The 13,217-nt window shown below is 34.2% G+C and overlaps 2 protein-coding genes across 2 annotated transcripts; both read left to right on the top strand.

The window, feature by feature from the left end:
• The first annotated feature begins 3,352 nt into the window (after positions 1-3,352).
• Positions 3,353-7,046, top strand: LOC131030763 (monooxygenase 2-like). The gene is made up of 5 exons (XM_057961707.2): positions 3,353-3,526; positions 4,164-4,313; positions 4,429-4,645; positions 4,743-4,971; positions 6,276-7,046. Exons 1-5 carry the CDS (start codon positions 3,444-3,446, stop codon positions 6,347-6,349), a joined length of 753 nt encoding a protein of 250 aa, XP_057817690.2. The 5' UTR covers positions 3,353-3,443; the 3' UTR covers positions 6,350-7,046.
• On the top strand, positions 6,356-6,793 carry LOC131857496 (monooxygenase 2-like). Its single transcript, XM_059210145.1, has one exon. It carries the CDS (start codon positions 6,356-6,358, stop codon positions 6,791-6,793), a length of 438 nt encoding a protein of 145 aa, XP_059066128.1.
• Positions 7,047-13,217: the final 6,171 nt, after the last annotated feature.

The raw sequence follows: 13,217 nt of genomic DNA, 5'->3' as shown, positions 1-13,217 counted from the left end.
GAAGGAAAAGGAAGAGGAGAAAGCTGAAGGAGATGAGAATGATAAACAAAAGACACCAAAGAAGCAAAAAGAAGAAGGCAGAAGAATCAGAACACAAAGTGACCCCCCGGTCACTTACTTCTAAGAAAATAGTTGATGATGATGAAGAAGATGATATTGTATCTATACAAGGACCAATCAACATGGACATGCTAAGTCCAATTGAGTTGATGGAGATTGCATTTGCCATGCAATCTAAGGCACAAAATAAAATAATGAATGGTTAAAGAAAAGAACCTTAAACAATTCAGGTTGTAGTTGATATTTTATCCAATATACTACCAGAGACTGATATTGACAATCTTCCTACACCTATTGACAAACTAGAACAACTGGTAAATTCAGTCGGTGAACAAATGAAGAGTTTGGAGGAAGTTGTTATTAAAAATGTGGAAACAAAATATGAAAAGAGAAGAATTGAACAATTGATGAAGGTCATTGATAAAGACAGAGTAGGTCTGACTATAAACAAGGACCTAATAAAAGAATCCTTACAGACTGGAGGTAAAATCCTTTCCACAATTGCAAAATTTTCATTGTTTTATGGTGATCTAGATAAGAAGAAGCGAGAAGCTCAACAAGAGCTTAAATTTTTGAGTGAATCATTTAATCCCCTAAATGATTCAGCTATACATTTTTGTACATTGGTAGTTGCACTACAGTAGAAGCTCAAGGTTTATGAAGCTGAATAGGTAAAGAGGACAACTTCACTGCAGGAGTTGTAGAATTTATGAGTCCCTAAAATTGAAATTTTGCAGAGAGGCTACAAGGAGACTGAAGCAATTTTTGATATACTGGAGATGAGAACACTAGATGCCATGGAGGAGCTTGCATCTCAGATCTGGACACATACTGAAATCACAGGGACACTTTTGGAGACTTGGCATAATGATTTGACACTGTTGAAGTCTTATTTTGTAGATGTATTTCATAAGATGATATTGTACAACATTTTGAACTCCTATATATATTTCATAATGCAAACTTTGTTATATATTGCATTTATATTTTTCATGTATTTTCTTACCTTTGTCATTGTTGTCAAAGGGGGACTAGGAGTATGAGTCAAAATTTTGTAAAAGGGAAGTAGTATATATGTTGTAAATTCTTGTAATAGCATGCAATTGCTAAGGGGGAGTCATGTTATGTATTTGAGTCATAATTCATAATTTTTCTAATGTGACACTTAGACAAAAAATTTCCTAAGTGTTGCCATCAATGCCAAAGGGGGAGATTGTTGGCTTGATGGTGATGTTATTAATGTAATAGGTTGATTGATGACTTGTTTAGTGTTTTCATTGATGGCAACTATGTTTTGTTAGTCATCTAAGTCATTTAGTCCAATTGGTAAAGCCTAACTGGTAGTAGAGTCAGTTAAATAGTGAACCGGTAAATAGGACAGTCAACCAGTAAATAATGACAAAGCTATGTTCAAGCGAATGGTACGGGAGATCGGTGAAGAGTTAAGTGTTCCAGTTTGGTATGCATGTTTATGACATTGATATGAGCCTATGACTAGAACCGCATAGATAGATTTAGAGTATGAAGTAAGTTATGATCAGAAGAATGGTGATAGTCAAGAAGAACAGTTAACTGGTAGAGTAGAATTACTTAGATCGGTAAACTGGTAGACATAATGTTATGTTTTTGTGATGTGTTATGTTTTTCCAACATAAGGAAAGTGTGATGAGAAAGATTGACTAGATTCAATGAACCTAGGAAATTGTTCCAATGGTTCTTAGCCAACTTAGCAGAGTTGTTTATAAAAATGAGTATATTGTATGATGATGTATGAGATATGAGATCTATAGTGTGAATTTGATTGTACGATGGAAGAAGAAGATCTGTATTGATGTTTAGTTTATGTTAGAAGTAGAACCAAAGTAGATCTAATCAAGCACAAAGGTGCTAACAACAAATCATTCACTTGTTGTTCCCTAACAGCTGTAGCAAGATAAAATCCTCTAACCAGGTCACTCCTTACAAGGTGCGGTAGGATCCTCATAGGTTCGAAGGTTAAATCCTTTAATAGGGTGGCACATTAACTTGTGTTTTCAAATCTCAATAACTTGGGTAGCTCCTAACAGGCCTTATTGTAATAGCTCTTAATCGAGCTAAGACACTCTTAACCAGGTGTGCTCCTAACAAAGCATTTGTATGACCTTAACCAGTTAGATCTCTATTTGGCAGATAGTTGATCTTTGTGGGTAATAATTCCCACCATGGTTTTTCCCATTTGGGTTTCCACGTGAAAAGTTATTTTGTTATGTGTTGCATGCTCTATTGGATGTTTTCTTATGTGGTTGTATTTCTTGCATGCCTATTGATTTTAAAGTGGATAAAAGGTGTAATCGGATTTATAAGTTTTTTGCTTGCACCGAATCACCCCCCCCCCTCTCAATGCCTTATAAGTTTATCAAATATAATATTATTAAATATTTTTTATAATAATAATATAATATAATAGTTAATATATTTCATTAATCTTAATGATATTATATTATTATATTTAATATCTTACATGTTGCTCTACGTTACACACACAAGCGCGCGTGGACACACACACACACACACACACACACTAGTATGGATACCCAACACCTTAGGGAGAGGACTGCCCTAGGGGAGGGTCTTGACCTTTATTTTGAGGATGTCATCAAGGGGGAGGGACATATACACCCTAAAGGCTTGCTTGCCTCTATCTTTTAGTTGGGGAATTATAGTTTGACACTATTCCATTTAATTAATCGTGTGTGTGTGTGTATGCGTGTTGAGAGGTATTCTTCTTGAGGCACCTTTCCATCAATTTCTAAAGCACAATAGGTGTCTTAACAAGGATAATTGTTGATGTATTATATATATTATTATTTAATATATGTCTGTTAGTTAATGAACTATTAAATGATCTTTGAACTTTTAATTAAAATTTTGAAAATGAATGATATTTATCAATAAACATTTGCAATCCTATAAATCCCATAAAATGTGATTAAATATAATATCAAGGTAAACTTGCTTATTGGAAGGCAATAACGTGGAAGCACACACTACATAAACTTCACCTTTATTGTTGTCGCGTTCTTGCCACGCAACAACGTGGAAACAACTGGCTATTTCTACACAGCCGCCTACTTTTGTCTTCGTTGACTAGGTGGCTGATTTTCTTGTTGAGTTCTTGCCGGGAAACAACGTGGAAACAACTTGCCAGCTTGCCAATTTTTTATGGGCTATTTCTATCCCCATACTCCTTTACCTCTTCAACTGCTCAATTCCTTTGTTTTCGACTGTGGAGGGTTTGTAGCATATCCAGACTATCAATTTTCTGTCAATGGCTTAAATAACGGGAAACCCCAAATATCCCATAGCGAGCTGGTTCTTTATTTTTAGCGGTCATAATTGTTGGCATGGCACATGTACAGAGCAGCAACAAAATTTTAATTGCAGGCGGTGGCATTGCTGGCTTAGCCACTGCACTTACTCTTCATAGGTATAATTTCAACTCTAATATGAACTTTTGTTGGAGGATAAACTTTTTGTTAAGTGTTAGATTGTGATTAATCTACTGGCAAAAATGTTTAGCTTATTAAAAATCCACAAGAAATTAAATTTTGCTGAATATAGAAATCTGCTACTGTGAAAGAAGGCTTGATTTTGAAATGAAAAACAAATAATCTTTAACAGAATGTAAAAAAATTCTTAATAACAAACAGATTAACGTTCAATTAACATATTTAATCTATGTTGAACGGTTTATAAGGTACATCTCTGTTTTTCTTTTTCAGATTGTAGAACTTGATTTCAAATGTGAATGGAAAAATTTTCCCCCTTATTTTTTATAATACATTATAGAACTGATGTCAAATACTGATGAAAAATTCATACCGTATCTCATACCTAGTATCCTAAACTGTTAAAAAATTATATGTACAAAAAAAATATTGTAGTTGTAACAGATCTCAATCATCTTTGTAAATATTACCTTAAATAAATCATTCATATTCATGAAATAAATTCTTCAAAAATCACTAATCATCTCTGCAAATATCACTTATGAGTAAATTTGACTTGAATTCTGATAAAATTTCAGATAGCATATCCACTTATCAATATTAATGGTGTTGCAGACTAGGATTGAAAAGTGTAACTGTGCTGGAACAAGCAAGCTCACTGCGAGTGACAGGTGCCTCTCTCACCATCTGGGACAACGGCTGGAGAGCTCTTGATGCTCTCGGCGTGGGAGAGAGTCTTCGCCGCAAGCACACACAATTAAAGAGGTATTTTGATGAAGATACTCAAATTAAAAAACTACTGTACATAAATATCCAGATACCTGTTATTATTATGTTCAATTATGAAATTCTAATTTTTTTAACCTGTGTTTCTGAAAAGAATTGACACGCTATCTACAACCAGCAGCCTCACCAAGAGTATCGATCTGCAAGACCGTGATGTGCGCTGCGTGCTACGTAAAGAGCTTCTCCAAACCCTGGCTCAAGCACTGCCGGCAAATACTATTCGATTCGGCTCAAAGATTTCTGCAATTCACCAAAGGCAAGACAACTCAAGCATTGCAACGCTCGATGATGGAAGCCAGATTTCGCCAAAGGTAGCTTCTTTTTTTTGGTGTAGAATTTTTAACGAGGGTTTGGGGTAATTGGAGAGGAATTTTTAGCAGGGGTTTTGTTAATGAGGCCAAATTTCAGGTTATTATAGGATGCGATGGAGTTAATTCGACGGTGGCAAAGTGGCTAGGGTTTGGATCCCCAAAATTGGCTGGACGCTCTACGTTTCTAGGGTTAGGGAGTTTTCCGCAGGGCCACCATTTTGAGCCAACGACGTTCCAGATTTGGGGAGACGGATTAAGGGCGGGCTTCGCTCCTTGCAATGAAAGGGACGCTTTGTGGTTCTTGACTCGGAAGAGCCTTCCTCGAGGTAAATACTGAAACTATTAGTCTGATATTCTGGTTCTGCTTCTTAGCCTCGAAAGTCACTGGTTAGTTTTTTCAGGATCAGTTTGTTTTCTGCATTATTTGTTTTCTTTTATTTAAGCAAGTTGGAATAAATAATGTCAATATATCACTAGGTAGTACAACAATTGAGTAAGCATAAGTCTAAATTACAAGTAGTCTTTACTATGGACAAGTCTATTAAATTTATCTTTAAATTTAGATTGTTTATAATCTTTGGTATTGTTGAATATTTAATCCAATGAAGTTATTTGGAATACAGTTACGATTTTGGTCATATCTCAATATAATGTTAGAAAAAACAAAGAAAATTAGAAGAGAAGCTATAGCAATTATATGCAAATTTGAACCTTTTTAATTCCATAAAAATATCATGTAGCCCATCACATAGATATAAAAGTTCAAATAATAAAAAGAACACTTATTATTTTACATGAAATGAATCCTTTTAATCCTATAAAAGTTTTCTTAGAATAAAAATAAGATCCCAAAATCTTTAGGCATTATTTTGTCACTAGAGGATGAGTATCGGTAGCCATTATAGTTCCAATAATCGTTCACTCCTTGTGCACCTAATCTCCCAATTACTAAATTTAAAAAAACCCCAAAAATGATTACTAAAAGCCCATTAATAAATTTCATATTTACCAATAGCTGCCCACTTTAACCCCAACAATTAGCATTTTTGGACCATAATTGGTACATTTGTGCACCTTTATTGGTACCCATAGCATGCGACTACTAGGGCATTTGTGCATAAGTATTGACAATTTTAAGTGCATGGTTATTGGGGCATCTTTAAATAGATATTGAGTGACACATTGAAAAGTGCACTTTTTGACCCTTGTGTGCATAACCAATCCCACAACATGTGTTGTTACTACCTAGAAGCCAAAACAATAGCTATAAGTAGTTAAGTTGTTAAAATTTATAACAGCTATTGGTATCAATTTTTTGATTTTTTGGTAACAATTAAAAAAATGTTTTTATTTTTTTGGTATCAATTTTTAGACTTGTTTTTTTTAAAATTTTTTATAATAACTTTCATAATTTTTTCGAATAGATATTGTGAAGATTTGAGCTCAAAATTATTGTGCCTACAACATGATTGTGTCATTATGCCAAACAACCTTGATAATTTTTTATAACTAATTAGAATTTAAAAATTTGAATTTCATTGATACAATATAAAATTAATTTAAAATAAACACCAATAAAAAATAATAATAAATTTAACACACTATTTGTGTTTCTGTTTTCTAAATGTAGATGCAAAAATCTCATATGATGCAAATATCCTTCAAGAAGAAGCACAACAGTTAGCAGAAGGTCTTGGGAGCTAAGAAATAATGGAGGTTATAAAGAGATCAGTTCCTAGTAGTATAAGCCTAGCCATTTTGAAGTATCGCTACCTTTGGCCATTTATAGCAGGTAAAGCACATAAAGGTAATGTGACTGTGGCGGGAGATGCGATGCATCCGATGACTCCTGACTTGGGGCAGGGCGGGGCTTTGGCTCTCGAGGACTCAATAATATTGGGGAAATGCTTGGCAGAAGTAGATTTGGATAAATCACTTGAGATTGAGGTGGCATTGAATAAATATGTAGAAAAGAGGAAAGGGAGAGTTTTTGGAATGGGGGTGGGATCCTCTATTTCGGGAATTGTGCAAAGTGGAAGTTGGTGGTTGCCGAAGCTCATTAGGGAGAAAGTTGTCTTCAATAAACTTTCACCCAAGATGCTTCGTCATACAGAGTATGATTGTGGCACTCTTCCAACCCTTTCTTAAAGTCTAAATTCTTGTGACAAGGATGCCCAATGTTTGTCAATGGCCGATGTGGTTTGATTTCCTTTGAACTTTGTCACTTCTTTGATCATGGTTACTTGAAGGTGGGTTACGATTTGCAATGACAACCTTCCTAATCTACAAACACTTCAAGACTTATGATGTGGGGTAGTTGGCAATTTCTTTAATGCGTTAAAAAAGCATCAAAATTCTTACTTCATTTACTCTATAAAATGAACATTGCAATTTGTTATCATGAAGTGTTGTAAGATGTTTTAGTTTTTTTTTGCATTGGATATTGTAGGGTAATTGTTTAATTATGGATATTTTAATTCATGATCACAAGAGATGAGTTTCTTTGAACCATTATTCAATTAATTTGTTATTGTGAAATGTTTAAGATGTTTTACATTTTTGTAGTGAATATTTTGTGATGTTTAAAAATTATAGATATATCAACTCGTGATCACAAGAGATGAATTCTTTTGAACCACTATTCATGAAATATTGTATAAATGAATACTAAATCAAAATGATAGACAATTAGATTTTCAATTAGAGGGTTTTTATATAATATAAAAACATACAAGTTTATAATTGACAATTTTCTACAAATTGAAAATTTGGATTGATTTATCGACAACTATAAAAATATCTAGAAGGTAGAAATCCTAAAGTTGTGGATTAAGTTGGTCTCCTTCCCTTTTAAATTTATTCCTTTTATAGACTCTATTTAAACATTGATTGGTTAAATGGTCAAATATTCAATTACAATTTTACATCTCATTCATGCTCAAAAGTAGTAAGTAGTTATCCTATTTTTATTGGCAAACATTTACCATTGATTATTGAACACTTTGATGTTTAATATAATCTTGCATACCAACATAAATGAAAAAAATGTTGTGTAAAATATGTATGTTCATCTATCAAGTTTGCTTCAACCATACATAATTTTTAGTATTATGAAATTTTATCTTTCAAGCTAAAAAATTATCATTTGTCCATTAAATGTCATTATAAAATCCTTGTCTTCTAGGATTATTAATGTTGTATTTGTCATCTTTAGCCATTGCCTTTATAAAAACAATGAAATGAAAAAAAAGAGCATGACATAAAAGTGGCTAGAACATATGGTTGAGTTTTTTGCAAGCATTTTTGTCCAAAAGTTGAAAAATATGAATGTCCAAAAGTAGCCTTGAAAAGTTCCATAACATGTTTAAAAAAACATATTAAACAAAAAACAACAACACTTACCTCCATGCTAAGATTCTTTGAATATGTGATGAAGCCAAGTGTAGGCTTTAGATGAGCAGTTATATCCTTAATCTTATCCCAGTGTGAATTGTACAACTGTTGCATCATAGGGAGGATATTAATTGGTGAGAGCAGTGAGATAATTCATCTTTCAATTGCTAGAGTTGCTAGTCTTTGACTTGAAATTCCTGTTGGAGTTGCTATTGTATGCTTATGGAATTATAGAGATTTTTCTATACTTGTGTCAATTCTGTAACTGTCTCTTGTAGTTTGGACTCAACCATCTCTTTCTCTTTCTTTTAAAATATCATTTTCGGCTTGGGCTTCATCTAACTCCTTTTAGAGTATCATTTTCATCTTGCTCCACTTAAAGGGCTGCTTTTGGGGCCTTTCTTGCAATTCCTTATATAGTTGGGAGATCTTGAGGTCCTTAGCCTTGTTTTCAATAGTCAACTTGTCCACTATGGCTTTATCTTTGGCAAGTTCCTGCTCCCTTTTCCCCCCTGCCTACCGACTTTGAGGAAGTTAGTGGTGAACATCTTTTGAGTTTCTTCCATTAGTTCCTATTGGAAACTTGGAGAATGTTTGGGAATGTTGTTAGTGGCTTGTTGTGTTGTCATTGATGTCAAACTTGTATGGTTGCTTGTCATAGTTACTTGTATGTGAGAATGAAGAAGTTGTTGTAGATGTGCAATAATTTACATAAATTTAAAACTTGGTGTTGTTGGCAATATATGTTATCGTTGATGTCAACCAGATGTCTAACAATGTGTGTTGTCTTTGATTAATGTTGTTGATGAGCTTATATCAATGTTGTATTGTCATTACTAGTAGTATGTAGTAATGAAGAACTTGTAGTAGATTGTTGCAGATGTTTAGATGAAGTATATTGTCCGAAATTGTGTGATTAGACGTTGCTATCTTGTCTAACGATTTCTCATTGATATCTCAATTAGAAGTAATGCTGAAATGTTGAGGTAGAGAAGCGGTAGTGGTATTTGTTGTTGTCCAGTGATCTGTAGAAGTGAAGATGGAGTGAAGAGATTGTTGATCAATTGTTTGGATGAGATATATTGTCTAGCAATACGTAGTCAAAAGTTGTGCATACATGCAGTGTTTTCGAAAGGTTGTTATAGCAAAAGTCTCAATATACAAGAAATAATATTTAATGTCCCAATGGAAATATGCTTTAGCATGGTGTACGTATTTGAATATAATGTTAATGTTTTGTGAGTGGTGTATTATCAAGTTTTCAGGTCGTGTGATTGCTCAGATGATGAGGTTAATTGTTGCTACTCTTTGATAGTAAGAATGTTTATCAAATTGATTTGGAATATTCTTGGTGGCTTCCAAATACATGAATTCGAGTGTTGCAGTTTTGAGGACATGTTTATTTGGTTCGTGTGGTATTCTAGTTCAATTCTCTTGTGGTGTTTTTGTTCCGCAAGTGAGTTATGTTGGTTTGTGCTTGGTATGTTCATTTGTGTTATGTTTTTAACATGCCTGATTGGATTATCTTGTTTGGGTCATGCTTTATGGTCTGGATATGCATTAGAGGCTGAGTTAGAATATTGACATGGGTCTCATCGTGGTGTGTGGAGATCTACGCTAAGTAATTTACATCGAAAGATGTTTTGGGCCGACTGGTTGCTAAGTTTTATTGTTTATCTATACGTTATGTTTGGAGCCTACTTTGGAGGATGTGTTAGCGTGTGTGGTTCATTGGATTCAACTTAGAAGGATGTGTTGTGATGGATTTTGGTCCCCTCTATCTCCTAGAGTGGACAACATTGGGTGTTTTTGGTCCGGGTGGTCTTTTTTATATAATATTGTATACTCTGTTTGTGGTCGACCCTCAACTAGGTTTTAATCTAGCTTGTATTTAAGAAGTGCGAATGTATGAGTTGAGGTTTGAAAGGCATATGAATCGATGTGAAGTAAATGTAAATGATGTTTAAGCAGAGTTGATACTGTAGAAGTGCAAAAGTCAGTTTGTGAAGAGATTTGATGATGATATATTCAGTGTGACAGTGTTTCAAGCTAGTGGTTGATGTTAGATGTGTTTGTCATGATTTTAGTCACTTGACATAGTGGTTCAAGGGAAATTTGATGATTAGGAGATTCTCTTCATTTCAATTATGCTACTCTTTCAGTTGTCAGAAGACAGTGAGTCTCTTGGCAACTCTTTGTATCTTGTCTTGAAGTAGTGAGTATCAGTTGTGCAAGTCATTGTATCTTGCCCTAAGGTCATGCACCTTAGCCTTGCAAGTCCATTAGGTGCATGTTGCTCCTTGGTGGCAAGCCTGAAATATTGTAATCAATTTTATTTATATTGTGATGCAATTCTCATCGTTGTTTTTCCCTATTGGGTTTTTCACGTATATCTAGTGTTCAAGTGCCGATGGTTGTTGTGTTCAATATTATTGTAGAATAGTGGAATATTGCTTAAAGTTTGATAGATCAATGTTTTAAGATTCAAACCGATTCACCCCTACTCCCCGCCCACCCTCTTAGTCCTGCGATAGATTCAACAGTTTCATTGTATTCAAGGGACAAGCTTGGCGAAGGTTCAAGCCAACAACATGGACTAAATAGTCTTTTGGTTGTATTTGTCTATCTAATTTCTTGACGGTAGGTGTCATATGGGCCACCCTTAATGTCTATTGTATCGGATTGTAGAAGGATTTCATTTTGGGAGGAGCAGGAGCCAAACCTTCTTTCTTTCTTATTTTTTTCAATTCTAGAACCTCTTGAACCTTCTTGGTAGCCTTGGTCTGTTGACGGTAAATTGTGGGAGATTAATATATTGCCCCACGAAGGGGATACTAGCAAGGAGACCAAAAGAAATCAAAATCTGAGAAGTGACTTCTTCTATTCCCGTCGACAGGGAGGACAAAATATTCAAGGTAGAGGGAGAGAAGGGGGAATGCTTTGTAGTGCATGAGAAAAATGGAGAGGCGACAAAGTAACCTACATGGTTGATAATGGAAATGTGGAAGCACATATAGACTTAGGTGTGGATACAAGGATGGAGACCACATATTGAGAAGTGGTAGAAGTTATAGATTGAAAATAGGAGACTAAAGATTGAGTAGAGAGGATAGGGGGAGTGAAGTGTACCTACATAACGGGGACTATTGTAGTTGTGTCACTATGACCACTTCCACCTCCTCCCCTTTATCTTGATTGCTAAGGTCTAGTTATCTTCTCTTTTTCTTCTTGAGCTATGATGAAGTGCCTAAAGAAGACCTTCACTCGTGGACCCAAAAGATGCTCGAGTCTACTGAGGAGCCGATAATCTTCATTAAAGTCTGACTACTTCTTTGCCTTGTGACATCGTAAATTTGAACTACCTGTGCTGGTGGGGGGCATTCTGGTCTCTCCTCCATCTTCTTTTTTTGTATTCGACTTGTGTCACGAGGAAAAGGTTGCATCTCACGAGCCTCATCCTAGAGATTCTCAAAATTTTCATCAATTGGGAACGCATCGTTGTCTGGATTTAATTCATTATTCTCTTGGCATTATACCCACAAATCTGCGATCTTCTTCGCATCACAATCTTCTTTTTCCAAACAATTTTAGAGCTTCTTTGACATCTTTATAGATGGATCAAATTATCGTTTAGGCATATAAAAAGAACACCACGAGGGTTTTCGTTCCTCCAGAACTCTTGACAAATCAATTTACATAGATAGCTTATGATTCTTTAGAGATCTTCGCTCTTCCCAGAATGGATGTAGTTCTCAGGAGAAATGTGGGGTTATTTTGAAGTTTGCTATAAACCTGTTGGGGTCATAGCTCCATTGATCACAACTCACATCCAAATCGATATCCAGTAGCTTCAGAGTAAGTAGATGCTCTACTTGTCTTCTCTTTATTGAATGACTATGTGTTTTGGGTTAAGAACAACTTTGATGAAAGATAACATATATAAATGAATAAGTTGAAATGAGACCCCAGAAAAGAGTTTAGTGAGTTGAATTTTGGTGGGTGATTATTAACATTCTAATCTATAAGTGCATTGGGGCGATCCACAATCTAAGATGAGGATGTCACAACCCTCTCTTTTAAAATATTTAACAAAATTCTTTGATTGAGTTTGAGTAAGGTTTGAAATATTTATTTATTAAAAATATCAAATTAAATAATTAATAAGTAAGTTAAATTAAATCAATTATTTAAATAAGCGGACTAAAGTATTAAAATCAATTCCATTAGACTACTAAAGATAAAATATTTATGTTATTATAATATTAAAATACACATATGTTAGTTATTAATTCAAATATAAAATAAAAATAAAAATAAAAAATGCACATTTTAAATTATGATTTTTGTTTTATGATGCAAATATTATTATTGAGCACATGGTGTAGGATAAAAGAGGAAGGCCAAGACATTCAACATAATAAAAAAAGGGAGCTTCAAAGCAATGAATAAATTTATTATACGCATATTGGATGACAAGTGGAAGTTACAACATTTATTTATTTTGTAAAGAATAAATGCATCTTTTATGGCATGGGAGCTACAAAGAATGAATAAATCTATTTATGGTAGATATTATGACATGGGAGTTATAAAATTCATTTTTGATAAAATATCCAAGAAATAAATAAAGTGAAAACATGCTAGTTACTATTCTCTTCTTAACATATTCTATACCAGCTATTAATTAAAAATTAATTGTAGGATCTCTCTAATTTGGGATCTAGGGTTGTAGAGATGTTTGAGAATCATTTAAGAGAAGGAAATTCAATTTATGAGAAACTAGAATAACACTCACTGGATTTTTTTTCCTTGATGCATGCCTCTACCATGTAATAAATAGTAAAAGTATTGATGTGGCCCTTAATGGCAAAAAACACCCATGTAAGCACATAGGGTACTAGAATGTCATGTTCCTTCAATGTAGTATCCAAGGGCAAGGGAACATATCGGTGGAGGTAAACAATAATTACCTAGTGGTTTTAGGTAGGAATATGGTAATGTGTGAAGGAAAACATGATGTCCTCAATGTATAAGGAACATATGGTAGAACATGTTAAGGGGGAAGGAATGATTCCCCTAATGTACAATACATATTGTAATGATGTGCAATCTAGAGAAGGTATGATAAGATGTATAAATATGAGTGCTTGTGTTGCAAGGTTGATCAAAATGAGCTATT

Source organism: Cryptomeria japonica, chromosome 8, assembly GCF_030272615.1.
Source record: "Cryptomeria japonica chromosome 8, Sugi_1.0, whole genome shotgun sequence".
NCBI classification, from domain to species: domain Eukaryota; kingdom Viridiplantae; phylum Streptophyta; class Pinopsida; order Cupressales; family Cupressaceae; genus Cryptomeria; species Cryptomeria japonica.
This window is presented reverse-complemented; position numbering and strand designations above follow the sequence as displayed.